This window comes from Papilio xuthus, unplaced genomic scaffold (genome assembly GCF_000836235.2).
Source record: "Papilio xuthus unplaced genomic scaffold, Pxut_1.1 DF829758.1, whole genome shotgun sequence".
Lineage (NCBI taxonomy): Eukaryota > Metazoa > Arthropoda > Insecta > Lepidoptera > Papilionidae > Papilio > Papilio xuthus.
This window is the reverse complement of record NW_013528891.1, coordinates 3,973,680-3,988,963: the sequence shown is the minus strand read 5'-3', so window position 1 is coordinate 3,988,963 and position 15,284 is coordinate 3,973,680. Positions and strand designations below refer to the sequence as shown.

At 33.6% G+C, this 15,284-nt stretch overlaps 2 protein-coding genes across 4 annotated transcripts in view; one reads left to right on the top strand and one right to left on the bottom strand.

Moving 5' to 3' along the window:
• LOC106128573 (transient receptor potential channel pyrexia) overlaps positions 1-11,801 on the top strand; it is a 13,303-nt gene extending 1,502 nt beyond the window's left edge. The window contains exons 1-11 of one of the 3 annotated variants that reach the window (XM_013327045.1): positions 234-351; positions 4,614-4,731; positions 5,046-5,234; positions 5,497-5,714; positions 7,394-7,572; positions 7,924-8,105; positions 8,285-8,513; positions 8,593-8,751; positions 8,936-10,051; positions 10,307-10,567; positions 10,752-11,801. In XM_013327045.1, the coding sequence (XP_013182499.1) occupies positions 336-351; positions 4,614-4,731; positions 5,046-5,234; positions 5,497-5,714; positions 7,394-7,572; positions 7,924-8,105; positions 8,285-8,513; positions 8,593-8,751; positions 8,936-10,051; positions 10,307-10,567; positions 10,752-11,621 (3,537 nt within the window). In that variant the 5' untranslated portion in view covers positions 234-335 and the 3' untranslated portion in view covers positions 11,622-11,801. Of the gene's footprint in view, positions 1-233; positions 352-3,392; positions 3,544-4,613; positions 4,732-5,045; positions 5,235-5,496; positions 5,715-7,393; positions 7,573-7,923; positions 8,106-8,284; positions 8,514-8,592; positions 8,752-8,935; positions 10,052-10,306; positions 10,568-10,751 lie in introns of those variants that run through there. The other 2 variants (XM_013327029.1, XM_013327039.1) reach the window with 2 other exon arrangements.
• On the bottom strand, positions 5,797-6,841 carry LOC106128584 (dynein light chain roadblock-type 2-like). The gene is made up of 3 exons (XM_013327046.1): positions 6,725-6,841; positions 6,143-6,322; positions 5,797-5,923 (listed from the first exon to the last, which is right to left on the bottom strand). The coding sequence occupies exons 1-3, from the start codon at positions 6,746-6,748 to the stop codon at positions 5,816-5,818; spliced, it is 312 nt and encodes a 103-aa protein (XP_013182500.1). The 5' UTR covers positions 6,749-6,841; the 3' UTR covers positions 5,797-5,815.
• Positions 11,802-15,284: the final 3,483 nt, after the last annotated feature.

Below are 15,284 nucleotides of genomic sequence, written 5' to 3'. Positions count from 1 at the left end.
CAAAAAGTTACACACACAAAGAAACACATCTGAGTAACCTTAGAACTAATTGTAAAGTGACTTACACTTGTTGTAAAAGCCAAGAGAGTAGAAAAAAAAAATAACTTTTTTTATTTGACACAGCCTGAATCAGGGGAATGCGTGCGCTTGAAAGGTCCTGTCTCTTAAAAGTCAAAGGATAAGGTATATCTATCCATTCCTATATCTACACCAAACGAACAAATTCAAGATATTGATAACAGTTGTATAAATGTGTATTTTCGCAGAGACAGGCAGTATGCAAGTGTTGTGTCGAAATCAGTGGTATATGTTTTGAAATTGTGTTCAACGACAAAATGTCAGATATTCGAGGTTTGTCTGTATAATATTATTGTTTTAATCTTTATCATTTTTAATATACTATCTATTTGAACTACTGTTTGGTACTACTGCACCGACGGCGAGGCAGCAGTGCGGGGTCCCTTACAGACCCCACCCGCCGCCCCGCACGCCCTACACTCTGCATCTACCAGTTGCGCCACGCCATTCCGCCAGACGACATACATGTTAAAGCATTTATGTCAAGTAGCGAGCATACCATATCCTTAAAGGCCGACAACGCATCTACAGTTCCTCTGGTGTTGCAGATGTCCATGGGTGTCGTTGATCACCTCGGTGTTCTTACCGCTCGTTTGCCCCCTTCTCTTATTAAAAAAATATGTATTTTTAAATCTTTGCATTACAATTGTTGTTTTGCCAAACCGCCTTTCTTTCCACTTACTCAACAACTACATTTTTCAATGCCGAAGCACAAATGTTTTTAATTCTCTTTAGAAACATAAAGTATATGATTTTATTGGCGCTTTGGTAGTGAAAACCCACTGTAACAATTAGCTTATAGATATTGAATTTAACGTTGATTAAGGCTGAACACATTGTATGGAATGCATTTATCCTTGTTGTCCAAGAGCTATAATTATGTACTTCGAGAAGTATGCATAAGTACAATATAAAACCAAAGGTTGATAAAAAAATTTAGAACATAACTTTTTCACACAGTCATATAACAAATTAAAAAATATATATATTTTTTTCACAACTTTTTTTTCGATACGAATGAACTGTGCTGTCTTTCAAGAAAATACTATAATAATTTTATCAACATGTACTTCCAACGTATTTCCTGTTTTGAACATAATCTTATCAAGTCCAAGATCCAATGTACACCAAATGATGAATCACGCGCAAGTTAGTACAGTTCTTATAATTTGAAAATAACACGTGTATATAATAACTATTTGTCGCCAAGACTCCGTCCTTGCGAAATTAAATAAACGGTTGTATCTTTTGATTGCGTCGGTTTAGAAGTTTTATTTTTTCACAGCATATAGCAACCGCAGACCTGAGTATTTGATATAAATTCCAGCTTGATACCTTCACGCGTTTTTGAGAAAAAGGGTCTTGACAGACGGACGGACAACAAAGTGGTCTTATGAGTGTTCCGTTCTTTTCCTATGAGGTACCCTAAAAAACTTAATTAGTAGCCTATGTGTTCTTCAAAGCTGTTCTGCTTATTTGGAGATACCTTTTAACAAACATCTATTCATCTATACATCCAAACATTTACATCTATACTAATATTATAAAGCGGAAGAGTTTGTTTAAACGCGCTAATATCAGGAACTACTGATCCGATTTTAAAAATTCTTTTTTTGTTGGATAGTCCATTTGTAGAGGAAGGCTTTAGGCTATATAACATTACGCTACGACCAATAGTTTTTTTGTTAATTCCGCGTGGACAGAGTCGCAGGCGACAGCTAGTTCATAATATTAGTAGGATTAGTAAGATAGAAATTAAAATTGAAAAATAATAATTAAATTATTTTATACTCTATTAACACAATAATCTGTAAGCACGAAATAATAACAGTCATATGACGCATAGATTTTGTCATCAGTCTGTTGATTGTCTACTTTTTGCCATAAAAAATAAGTAATAAAAAAAATGGAATACTTTCAGTGTATACGTTATTAATACGTACATCAAAATATTCTAAAACTTATTAATATTATAAATGCGAATGTTTTGATGGATTATTAGAAGGTATCACCACAACTGCTGTAGAATAGTCTTCAAAACACATATAGGTTAGTGATTAAATTTAATTACAAAAGTACAGAGTCACCGGCAACAGCTAGTTAACACTAACGCATGAATAAATTCAGTATTACTCATTAAATCTTGCACTGGGGAAATACCAAGAATTTGTTGCACAAATTTAATTATGTTTTCACATTTATTTTATCTCAAGAGTATTGAACTAGTATTTCTTACTATTAAAATATAAATATAGGTATTAAAAAGAGCGTAAGTGTCTCAGGGGTCAAGCACTTGACTTGCAATCTGCAGGTCCTGGGTTCGAATCCCGACATCTACCAATGTGTTTTTCGATTTCCGATTTACATATATACATTTATCCGACGTTCTTACGGTGAAGGATAACATCGTGATGCAACCTGCACATATCTGAGAAGAAATTCAAAGATATGTGTGAAGTCAACCAAGCCGCACTTGGCCAGCTTGGTTGACTATGACCTGATCTTAACTTAGGGGAAGGCTCCGAGCCCCTCAGTGGGGACAAATAATGAGCTAATGATGATGATGTATAAATTTAAATTTGTTAAACCATTTATTAATTGCTTTTAAATTCGTTTTGTTATTGGTGAGAAATAATACGATAATCTTTGAAAATGCAATGAAATTCTAACAGTGGTAGAGCCCGCTTTAACATCTTCTCACGAATTGGCCCGGCTCGCTCGGTGAAATACCACGACCACACAGAATACAGGCGTGAAGTGGAAGCACCTCTTTTTCTTATAAGGAAAAGATGGGAAGTGAAAGTGGACTTTCCGGATGAGAGGATGCATGGAAAGGGAAAATATTTTTTCTTTGTGCATCCTCTCCTCCGTCGATCAAAGGTAGGCAACGCGTATGCACTTGCGTATGTCTATGGGCAACGGTCACTTCGCTATTTCAGCGATTTTAGGTGGCCTCTCGCTCCTTTGCCACCTTATGATATAAAAAAAACCTATATATCTTATATTCTAAAGGTTATCTTTATATAGTTGCTTTAGGTAATACCTTACCGTTATATATCCGACCTTGAATCGCCGTTAGCATAACCAAGAATGATCTGTTTGTTATCACAATATACGTCATTTAAAAACGTTACGACACACACGATACACGATAGGACAGCGTTATATATTTCTTTTTAATTCCAAGAAAGGCACATGTCAAACTGACAGTTGTTTTTTTTTCTGTAACCAGCCAGTTTTTTTTGAGTTAGTGATTCAAATTTTCTGTTGTTTTTTTAAAGTGTTTTTAGAGTGTCAGTATTTTTTAAATCTATTCATTGGTGGTTTTCCTTGTTTGGTATTTGTGAGTTAAAAATAATTATTCTGTACAGTTAAATACAAGGTTAAATGTAATAACTATAACAAATCAGTATTATAAATAGTTAAAAATGTGCACGAAAGGAGTTTTTTCGTTATTCAATAAAGGCAAGTTGTTATATTGTTGTGCGTTTGTGTTTTTTTAATAAGTATTTAATTTACATATTTTTTTTAACGTGTAAAATGTTAAATAAATATTTTAGTTAATACTTAATTCGACGAAATTTTTTGTAGCATAAAACTGTTTTTTTTAGTAAAGCCATACTTACGTAATTTTCTCTAAACTAGTTCAGTACATTTTTTTAATTAGTTGTTCGTCACACTGGACACCATCGAATTAAGGGTAAACAGAAAAAAATAGTCACTTTTTTTTTACCTAACTGCATTTAAATATTTTCCAGGTAAAAAATTCCACAAAGATAATTTATTTTGACATATTATAAAGGTCAATGAACCGTTACTTTTTTAAGAGGATCTCGATCATTTCAAATCAAAACAATCTGTTAATTTAGTTATTGATTAGAAATAATTTAAAAAAAATTGTAAGGGTCGTACGTACAAAAATATTGTTATCTCTGTTTTATCAAAGAGAATTAAAGAGACGACTATATATTGTTAAAACAATATTTCTACATACCCGCGATAAATGCAGACAATATTTGCATTTATATTCACGGCTTTGTGTCGAGCGAGAAAAGTCCTTGAGATGATGTCATACCATTAATATCTGTCATAATGTTTATATGTTGGGAAAATATTAATGCAAAATTCAGTTTAGTTCAGTCAGTAAAATTTAAATATATGAAATATACAGGGCCGGCGTTAGGGTAGAGAGCGGTTGATCCACCGCCCAGGGCGCCACTGATCTAAGAATTACACAGTCACAAGGAACCATGTTAAAAAAGGAATGATAAAAGGGGGCGTCTTAGATATCCCGCCCAGGGCGCTTGATAGCCCTAGGATCGGCTTTGAGAATGCTTTTCTTTTCTTTTCATATAAGATTTCGCAATCTCTAAACTCTACAATTTTTTTTTATTTTGACTTTTTTTTTAAATAGACATTAACAAGTTCATGTTAAAAAAATAACCTTTTCTTTCAATCTCTTTCCCTTCACTCATAAATTAATCATAATAAAAGAACTATGTTATTGGTTGATAGTAATATTATTTCCATTACAGACGTAGAGGAAGGTTACAATGAGGACCAAGACAACCTGCAGCCACTGATCAACATAAACAATCCACATAACCGCCCTCGACCCAACAGGCCACAACAGCTGGGATTCACAGATACGATGTTAGTCAATACATAACTTCTTATTGTTGGTTTCTAACACTAAAATCCCTCCATAGTCGCCCGCGACTCTCTCCGCACGGTTAAAAAAAACTTAATAAGTTGCCTATGTATGTATTCTTCGAGACTATGCTCTACTTCTATGCCAAATACCATCCACCTGTTCTATTCAAATCCATCCAAATATTCGCATTTATAATATTAGTTAGATATCGTCATCACTGTCATCATCTTTGACAAAAGGGAGATAATATGTTTCCTACAAGGATTTTGGTCCCAGAAATCCACGACTAAAGATATGAATCAATTTATTCCAGGCCTGAAATCCAAAAGATGCACTTCTACGATTCGACACCATCAGTCATGTCCACGCCAGATGTAACCCCGGCACCAGAAATAGAAGATACATGGCCTAGAAAATGGCGACGGAGCGACCGACGTCTCAGAAGACTTAACACAGAACTACTAGAGGCGATAGAGGGCCATGACGTGGAAGAAGTTGAAAGGTATATTGAATTGGCAGGGAAGAAGAGTATTCTTATTCCTAACGTACCTAATCTAATATGGCAAGGAATACAAGCATAGAATCAACACAACGTAAACTCATAGACCATAAAACAAAACATAGAATGTATTTTAAATTCATATCAAACAGTCTTAAAGTCCTTTTACTTAAAGAATCGACGTTTTCATCTGGATTAAGAAACTTTTGTTCCTTCTTCAAACAATAAACACTATTCTTTTGTTTTTGATTCTAACATTTACCAGGTTGCTCCATTCCGGTGCAAATCCAAACGCAACATGTCGTCTCGACCTTGTATCAGCTTGTCACATAGCTGCTATAGCTGGTGGAGATGCACTCGGTCTACTCATCAAGTTCGGAGCTGAGAAACATCGGTTAGACAGACTGGGACGGACACCTTTACATTTGGCTGCATTCGCGGGCAATGCGAGACAAGTTGCGATACTGCTGAACTTTCCAGAAGGTAAGAGTGTCCTTAGTTGTTACCCATCATGAAGGAATGTAAAAGTTTCTCATAGAAAAAGAATGTAAAAGGAAAAACCAAGTATTCTGTCAATATTATATTTAACGTCTTCTCATAAGCACAATCAAATGAAACTCATCATCGGGCACAACTACTGCTTCCGTCTTTTTGGAGACCATTCTCAGGACCATCAGCTCGTCTATTACGTCCTGTTACAATTAATATTGCGTTAAATAATAAAGACATGAAATTACCATCATGATTTTTTTAAAACCAAAAAGGTAGCAGTCGGTAGAAAAATCCTTTAGGAATTAAAGCAAAAAATCTTCTAGAAATATCCTACGAAAGTTATTAGATAATGAAAAAAACCCTACTATAATTCAAACAATTTGCTATATATCTTATAAGTATTTATATAAACATCTTACAATTTCTTTTAGAGCGTTGTTAGCGAAGTGAGATAGATTTCTCATATGCGTAGAATAGGTAGCCGCAGTCAAACTGTCCAATGTGGTAGTCTCAGGAAAACCTTCACAATTAACGATGATTGTGCCCACTACATTTCCATTTTCATTGATCCGAGCCATTGTGTTTGTTGCTCCAGGACCCTTTAATAGAAAGTTTCACATACAGGATGAGAAGAAGGGCAAAAGGCTAGCATGCCCCATCTTTTGACCACATCACTGCTTAACACCTGTGGGCCAGCATTTGTGGCAAGCACTGTCCCTATCAGGATTAAAGGACACCAAACATCTGACTGATGACATCTCATACTAATTTTGATATAATTGACGATGACGATACGTAGGCGCTTATCGCAAATATTCGTGTTAGGCCCCGTAAGATCGTGGTCAAGCGGTAGTTACATTTAAAAAGGCATAAAAAACCAATTTCCTTATATCGAGCGTTTATGCAAAATTATGTTCCGTATTTCTGGTTTTAAATATATGATTCATGGCTAAAGATTATTTTATTCTAATTTTATTTGAATCAATTTAAAATGTAGTTACCATATAATTCTGCGCAATTTCCATTTTATCATCAAAACAATTTGAAATACAAGATATAAAATTAGCAAGTTCTCTTCCTAGTTTTGCTCAATTGACAACTTTAAACAAGACAGATTCATTTGAAAAAGAAAAATATAAGATTGCAAAAAAGTTTCCATTCCAAGTTCTTTGATATTTCTGCTTTAGGGGATTAAACGGAACTTTATAATTTCTTACAACTTCGTAGTTGTAACTTCACGCTTACTTAATGGTAACGTATTTTACCACAAGAAAAATTAAGTTTTTCCTTAACTTCCTATTCATAGGAATGTTTTTTTTTATATCATAAGGTGGCAAACAAGCGACCGGTCACCTGAAATCGCTGAAATAGCGAAGTGACCGTTCCCCATAGACATACGCAATTGCATATGCGTTGCCTACCTTTAATCGACGGAGGAGAGACTACCTATCCCATTTGCAACACAAACCTATACTATAACGCTATTTTGAAGCGGTCTTTTCCGGTCACGTGGTATTTTTATATTTTATTTAACTTACTAGTAATATAAATGCGAATGTTTAGATGGATGTGATGTGAATGTATGGATAGGTGGGCTACACTAATTAAGTTTTTTTATATATCCATAAAACATCTCATGTAACCTTTTAAAAAGTATAAACATATTCCAGAAATGCAAGATCGTGTTGAAAGCGATATGTCTTCTGATGCCGAAGAAGACGTAAGAAAGATGTGTCCAAGAACCAGAGACATGGTGAACATACGCTGTGACTTAGGTGATGTGAGGACATTACTACCTAAGACATGGAAGGATAACATTGATCACAATTGCAAGAATATTGAAGGATCTGTAAGTTACAATTATTTAACATAACACTGCAACTGACAAACCAAAATATTTGAGACCGCTCATCAAAGGATGACTCACGAATTAGACGTTCAGTGAAAATATTTATTACTAGCCTTACCCGCACTTCATTCACTTGGAATTAAAATATCTAGTTATAGCTTCCGAACAGCAAAAGAATCGATTTGATTCACTAATTTAGGAGCCTGCTCAATGCAAACAAGTACAATAGTTAAAGATGCGTTATTATTCTTGGTCAATCAGAAACAAAAGAAAAAAGGGCCGTGAATTCCTTCCTTACTAAACTAAATTCATAAGTAGACTGTGAATACGCTGGTATCAACTCTTTTTCAGTTACCTCTCCTGCAACCAGGCTGGACACCACTTCACGTGGCAGCGGCTTGCGCTCGGATGCACTGCACGCGGCTGTTACTGGCTGCGGGCGCTGACCCTAACATCTGCGACGAGGCCGGCAGAACCGCCCTTGATGTTGCCGGTTATGGACATTACTTTAACCGGAATATTAACAAAAAAAAGTAAGAAACAAATAAACTCTTAATATAGAATCTGAGAATGATTTGGATACATTCTACTCCATAGAGCCTTGTACATTGTACCAAGTTTTACAAAGTAAAATGTCACAAAAAATAGTGATGATTACTATCTTTTTTATGGTCACTCGTTACCCTCTTATCGTTGTTCTTTCTGCTTTCAGTTTCCTATCTGTGTTGCAAATGTTACATAATGCTGGTGGGACACACAATACGATGAAGACTAAAGGTCTCAATAATTTAGACACGCCATTACACACAGCAGTCGAACTAGATGATATTGATAGTATTAACGAATTGCTTAGAGCTGGAGCTTCTGTTAAGTGTTTAAACTCTTCGGGACAAACACCTCTACATGTGTGTGTTAAGAAGGAATTAGAGGAACCTTTACAGGTCTGCTTCTATTCATCATAGTCATCTATAATCATACATAAAGATGACCCATAGAAATAACTGTATCTCTTTTTTTTAGATTTTAGCAAATCACAATTATAAAGATCCTGATCCATTAATGGCTATGGTTGATGTGAAGGACAAAGAAGGTCATACAGTACTCCAAGCAGCAGTGGAAGCTGCGTGGGTTCCTGGAGTGTGCGTAGCTCTTGAAGCTGGTGCTGACGTCACATTAAAGGTTAACACGTTATTATACTTAAAGTTTCACTCTTTCCCTATTCGCTGAAAGGAGACGTCTGTGAAACTAACGTCTTTATCAGCCCATAAGACACACCCTTCCAGTTTAATCACTCATGCTTTTTTAACTTCTACAAAAACAACGACAGCTGATTTGTTGGTGTCTGAAACTGTATCAATTTTAGGCAAACGACGGAGAAACACCAATCCACTCTGCAGCAGCTTTAGGCAATTTAGATGTTTTAACAGAAATTCTTAGCTTAGCAAAACAAACTAATTTCATTGATTGTCAAAATGAAGAAGGCGAGACGCCTTTGATTAAAGCTATTATAAATGAGAACCTTGATTGTGTTCAAGCTATACTCCAAGAAGGTGCTTCCATAAAGCTTACAATGCCTGGAGATGTCAACGTATTCCATGTGGCAGCAGAAAATGGATGTTTAGATATACTAAAAATTCTTTTAGAATACGACGATGATGTTACACGTACTATGATTAATTCTCTAACAGCAGGGGATAGAAGAGGCTTCGGACCTATACATTTTGCAGTCGCCAATAACCACTCGAAATGCGTACAACTTCTATTATCGAAAAATGCTGATATAAGACTTCGAACAACTAGCAGTCCTCATGGTAGTTCAACTCCTTTACACATAGCTGCTGTCTACAATCATATAGAAATAGCAAATGTTATATTGAAATTTGATAAGACAACCATTCACGAAGTTAATGGTATGGGATGGTTTCCCTTACACACTGCAAGTCACCATGGCAGTCGCGATGTTATAACACTGTTACTCCAAGAAGGTGGTGATTTATCTGGTTATACAGATGGTCCAAAGAAATATAGAAGAACAGCGATAGACATGATAGTCAACAATATATCAAAGCCAACAGATTTCTTAGAAGACGTATTCGATTCTTATATTTCATCGAATTGTCAGAACTTCAAAGATTCCAATTGTGAGATCACAGTCGACTATAGAATATTAATGCCGACTATTTGTGAAATGGAACAGATGAAAGTAATCGAAGCTCTTCTTAAAACTGGCAATAGATATGGACAGAAAAGATTATTAGTACATCCATTAGTTGAAAGTTTTCTATACTTAAAATGGAAGGCACTTTTGCCATTTTTCTACACAATAATCGCTGTTTATTCTCTATTTGTTACATCTTTGACTATATTTATTGTGTCTGTATTCTTTTACATGGATACAAAGGAAACAGCTCCGATATGGTTGAACCAGAATATCTGGGGATACATCGTTTACTCAACGATCTTTCTAATTCTCGTTCAGGTTAGTCACGTTTTGATTTTTAAACTTACAAATCTTAATATTATTATAACACTATCTAAACTGATATATAAACACAGCTAAACACTCACGTATATTCGTCCGGTGGCGGCACCGACTACAGGGCCTCCGATGGGCTCGAAACTAGTCGGTGCCGCCACCGGACGAATATACGTGAGTGTTTAGCCGTGTTTATATATCAGTTTAGTAAAATGTCTCACGAAAGTTTGAATAATTTAACACTTATATCTATTTCAGGAACTTCTTTATATGAATATTAAAAGTAGTAGATACTTTTTTCAATTAGAAACATGGGTTAAATTCGGATCTATAGGATTGGCAATGATATTACCAGCAGCTATTATGATAACACCATGGTTGACTGCGGAATGGTTACGTCATGTCGCGACACTAGCGCTACTGTTGTCGTGGTTGGAACTAATGTTTTTACTATCAAGGTTCCCAAATGGAGGCTATTATGTATTAATGTTTGGGAAAGTAGCTTCGAATGTTATAAGGGTAAGTTTTTTTATAGATATTTTAATGATAAATTTAGATAAATGATTATAAAACAAAGGAAAGCATTAATTAATTGTGACTGTCATTTTTAACTATTAACAATGATGGCGATGATGACGATGATTATGTAGTAAAAGCTTCATGAGAAATTTAATGTCGTTGAAGTGGACTATTTTCTTTTCAGATAATACTGACATTCGCGTTCTTAATAATAGGATTTGCATTAAGTTTCATGATACAATTCCACGCTCAAATACCCTTCGAAGGTCCATGGGCAGCTTTCGTTAAAACTATGGTCATGATGACATCTGAATTTGATTACGTTGCATTATTTGATGAGGAGCATTCTAAAGATCTTGCCACTTCACTAATAATAGTAAGAGTTGTGTTTCTTATATTCCTAATTCTAGCAGCAATAGTACTAATGAATCTACTAGTAGGTGTTGCTGTAAACGATATTAATGATTTAGAAGTACTAGGAAATATCAGAAGATTAGCTAAACAAGTAGAATTTCTAAGTACACTAGATAATTTAGTATATAATAAATTCTTTAATAAAATTCTACCGAACAGAATAAATAATCAGATCAAAACAAAACGGAGAGTTATAGGTACTATTATGTTGTGTCCGGGGAAACCAAGATGGCGGCACAACAAGGTAATGCCAACTCGAATCCGTGACGCAATAATGAACAAAGCCCAAATACAGCAAAAGCAAAGAGAAGACGAATTAGGATTGCAAATGTTTAATGATAAATTAAATGCAATGTATGAAATAATAACAAAACAAGATCGAGAACAAAAAAAGCAAACAGAAATAGATAAATCTGAATATATAGCAGATAAATTTAAAATGAAACATGATAATGTACTGAAACGCTTACATTCTGTAGATCATGACATAAAGTTGGTCAAAGAACAAATTAATACATCTATAGAAAATTCAGAGTCGTCAGTAGATAAATTAAACGTAAAAATAGATCAAATGTCTTTAGATATTGAAGAAATTAAACATTTTCTGAGTAGACTGGAAAGCAAATTAGGTAGCCTATAGATTTACGTAAACGAATTCAATGGAAAGGAGAATTTTTAATAAGCCTTTCTAAATAATTTTATCTTTATAAGTCTGTAATCATAGACTTATAAGAAACAGATACGATTGTAACATTAATTTAAACTCTGAAACGTTACAAAACAAATCTTACTAATTTTAAAAATGCGATAGTTTAGATGCATGGATCTCATTGAAATTTGGTATAGATGTGAAACATAGTCTGGAAGAACACATAGGCTACTAGATTTTAATAATACCGCGCAGATGCAGTCGCGGGCAGCTAGTAGACAATAAATGAAGGTCACTTTCCATTTCCATTGAATTCGACCGTATTATAACAGATTGTAAAAACATTAAGACTGAGTAATAGTTGTGCGATTATTTTTTTACTTTATTATTTACAATGCATAAAATTGGTAGATTAATATGTCAACTATTTAAGAAACTCCACAATATCGTTAAAGTTAGGTTATGGAAATACACAATATGAGAAAAGAAACAACAAATTAATTAAGAATAAATATATATGTACCTAATAGGTTGGATATTTATAGTGTTTTATTTCATGCCTTATCCTTTTTATAACAGTAGGACGCGGGAAGCTAATAACCAAAAATATAAACGTCATAGACAAAAATCAAAATCTATTATAGATTATATAAGTAGTTGAAATATAATAATCTTTTATTTACTAAATAAACGTGACGTATATTAAAAAAATAATATAATTTTATGAATAATACCTTTCACAAAAGCAATAGAATATCTTCCTTCTTAGTAATATTATAAAGGCGAAGATTTCAATGCATGTATGGTTGTTTGTTTGAATATATCTCCAAAACTGCTGCATGGATCACGCTGAAATTTGGCACAGATGTAGAATATAGTCTACTAATTAATTTTTATTTAATTCCGCGCGGACGGAGTCGCGGGCGACAGCTAGTTTTATCATAAAACCTCAAAATACTATTTTTGATACGGCAATTTTTCTTCATTCCAAATTTGCTATTATAATTCCAGATTGTGAACTTTCCAATCTATATTATAATATTTAAACCTTAATATCATCCAAATATTAAATAAATTAAAAAAAAAACAATTTTAGTTTTTTTTCTCATAAATCAAAAATTAATCGCGTTTTGTAATATTTGTAAATCGTAGATCAAGTAAAAATTAAATCAGAAAGTTAGCAGTGCAATAAATTCAAGTTTGTCCCCAGTATTGCGTTTAAATTTAATTTCAAAGAAACTTCTTAAATAAAACACAAACGAAGGAAAGAAAAAGTCGGGAAGTTGTGAAGTGACGCTAAAAAACAATCCAGTTAGGGTGAGTTGCATCAACTAACTATAACTATAATCAGCACCTTGATATCGGTTAAATCTACGGTTGCGCAAAAATTCGTTGCACAATTTTAACGAACGTCAAATTGACGTCATATTTAACTGTAACTATAACGACGAAATTTTGGACGATTAGTTTGTGTCAGTAGTATCACAATTTGTAACGTACGAAAGTAAAATTTAACAAATAACATTCGGATATTCCATTTATTTCCTAACGTAAATTAAAACCTAAACATCTATTGGTAACATTCCTCATCAAAACTATTCGTTAACATGAATTTGATACAATCAAAATAGTTACAAACAAATCAACATACATCCTTTGTGTTTAGGTTAGGTTTGTTAAACTTTCGTTATATAAAACCTTTTTGTGTTTCAAATTAAATATTTTACATTAGTTAATCTGTTTTACATTTATTATATTCTCTTATTTCCGCATGTCTTTCCAACAATAATGGAATACAAGTTGTAGCCCGCGACTCTCTCTGCGCGGATTTAAAAAAAGACCTAAGAGCATAGTCTGGAATAACACATAGACTAATTAAGTTTTCATTATGGTGGCGTCGGCGACAATATACCAAGAGTAATCGACTACTGTGCCTATATTTATTAATCAAATAATTAAACAAACGTGCACATCAAAATAATTAATTAATCATACTATAATTTCCCGCCACTAATTCCATTATCATTTCCTACTATTTAATTAGTATAGGGGTAACAAATGGATTTCCTATGTTAAATGTCAACTCGATTAATATTAACATTAAATTTATTTATCAGTCATACTAATATTATAAATGCGAATGTTTAGATGGATGGATGGATGTTTGAAGGTATCCCCAGAACGGCTGAACGGATTACGCTTAAATTTAGCATACATAAAGAAATAATCTGCAAGAACACATAGGCTACTTATAAAGTATTTTTTTGATTCCGCCCAGGCAGAGTCGAGGACGACAGCTAGTAATACAGCATACTTATTGGAATAGACGAGCATTTATACAAATATAAATTTTTGCTATTTTTTTATTTATGCAAAACACTAATCGACAATTTAAGTTTAAGATTCGACCGTTTTCGATTGGGAGGACTCAGTTGCCGAGTACAATGCGCGATAAGGAAAGTATGGTCTAGTATTCCCACATGCGTCGCTAACAACTAATGAAACTACGTCCTAAAAATGCTTGTCTGAAATTCAACATTCATATAAATGGACGTTCCTATTACAAATTCAGCAATAGCACGGTCCGTACATATTGGGTGAGTTCCCGAATTGGCGTACGTTGTCAATAGAGGGCTCTCCTGTAAATGTATATGGTCGAAACGGTTTCCCGCCAAGTTGAAAATTCAATAGAATTCAATCAGAATAAAGCTTTGTAAGGATTAAGATTAATCCGACTGCTCTAAAGTTCTAACCAAAATCGATACATCGTAATATTATTTTTATTTACTTGATCTGATAAAATCACTTGGATTTGTTGATGTTAGGCTCTAGTTTAATAACAAAATTAATTTCAGATTGCTTTTTTTAATCATATAACACAAATTGCAAAACACACAATGGATTTTAGGCCCGTATAATATATTGAATAAACATTTCAATACTCCTTTCAATAATCAATAGCAAAGATTTCATTATGATAATTTGCGATTTTTTTTGTCAAATTTTCCGTACACCTTTATTCGATGAGAAAAAATTAATTATGTTTCCTCGCATTTCCATTTCCTTTCAGATTCTCAACTGTAATTCTAATATCAAAGTTCAATTTTTCGATTCAATGGTTTTAATGATTTCTTTTACATTATTCCTATCAAAAAAGATGAAAGTTCAAAAGAGGTCGTTATGAGAAAAATCTTAGTTACTCATTTGTAATTAATTTGTTAAGACATTAACGTAGCCTTAAATATAAATTCTCTACATCCCTTTTTAAAATATATGCCTTGAATGCGTAACATTTCGTGGTTTTAGACAATTTAAAATAAAGCATAAAAGAAACTTCAAAACTGTCCACTAATTTGTTATTGAAACGACAAGGAAAAGATTTATAATAGTCTAGCGGAGTTTTTAATCCGTTTAAGAAGCAAAAACACTCTCAAAGTATCTAATTACTTAAAACAACTTTAACTTCTGGCATCAGAGGTATCGTTTATCTCAAAACAAAGTTAAAAACACTTTTTTATTACTTACCCAAAGTAATTAGGTAAATAAGTTTTAACACTTTTGTACTAAAATGTAACATCATTGTTTATCTTCAAACATATAACCAAAAGAGGTAAACAGAGACTACAGATTTTTGTTGACTTTAAAAAGAAGGAG

Bases quoted from the DNA above. Each gene is read 5' to 3' on its own strand.
- LOC106128584 (XM_013327046.1), bottom strand. From the start codon at position 6,748: ATGGAAATTGCGCAGAATTATATG. The intron at 6,323-6,724 runs GTAACTACATTT...TTTCTATTAAAG, and splicing joins AAATTGCGCAGAATTATATG to GGTCCTGGAGCAACAAACAC. The intron at 5,924-6,142 runs GTAAGATGTTTA...TAATTGTAACAG, and splicing joins ACAACGCTCTAAAAGAAATT to GACGTAATAGACGAGCTGAT.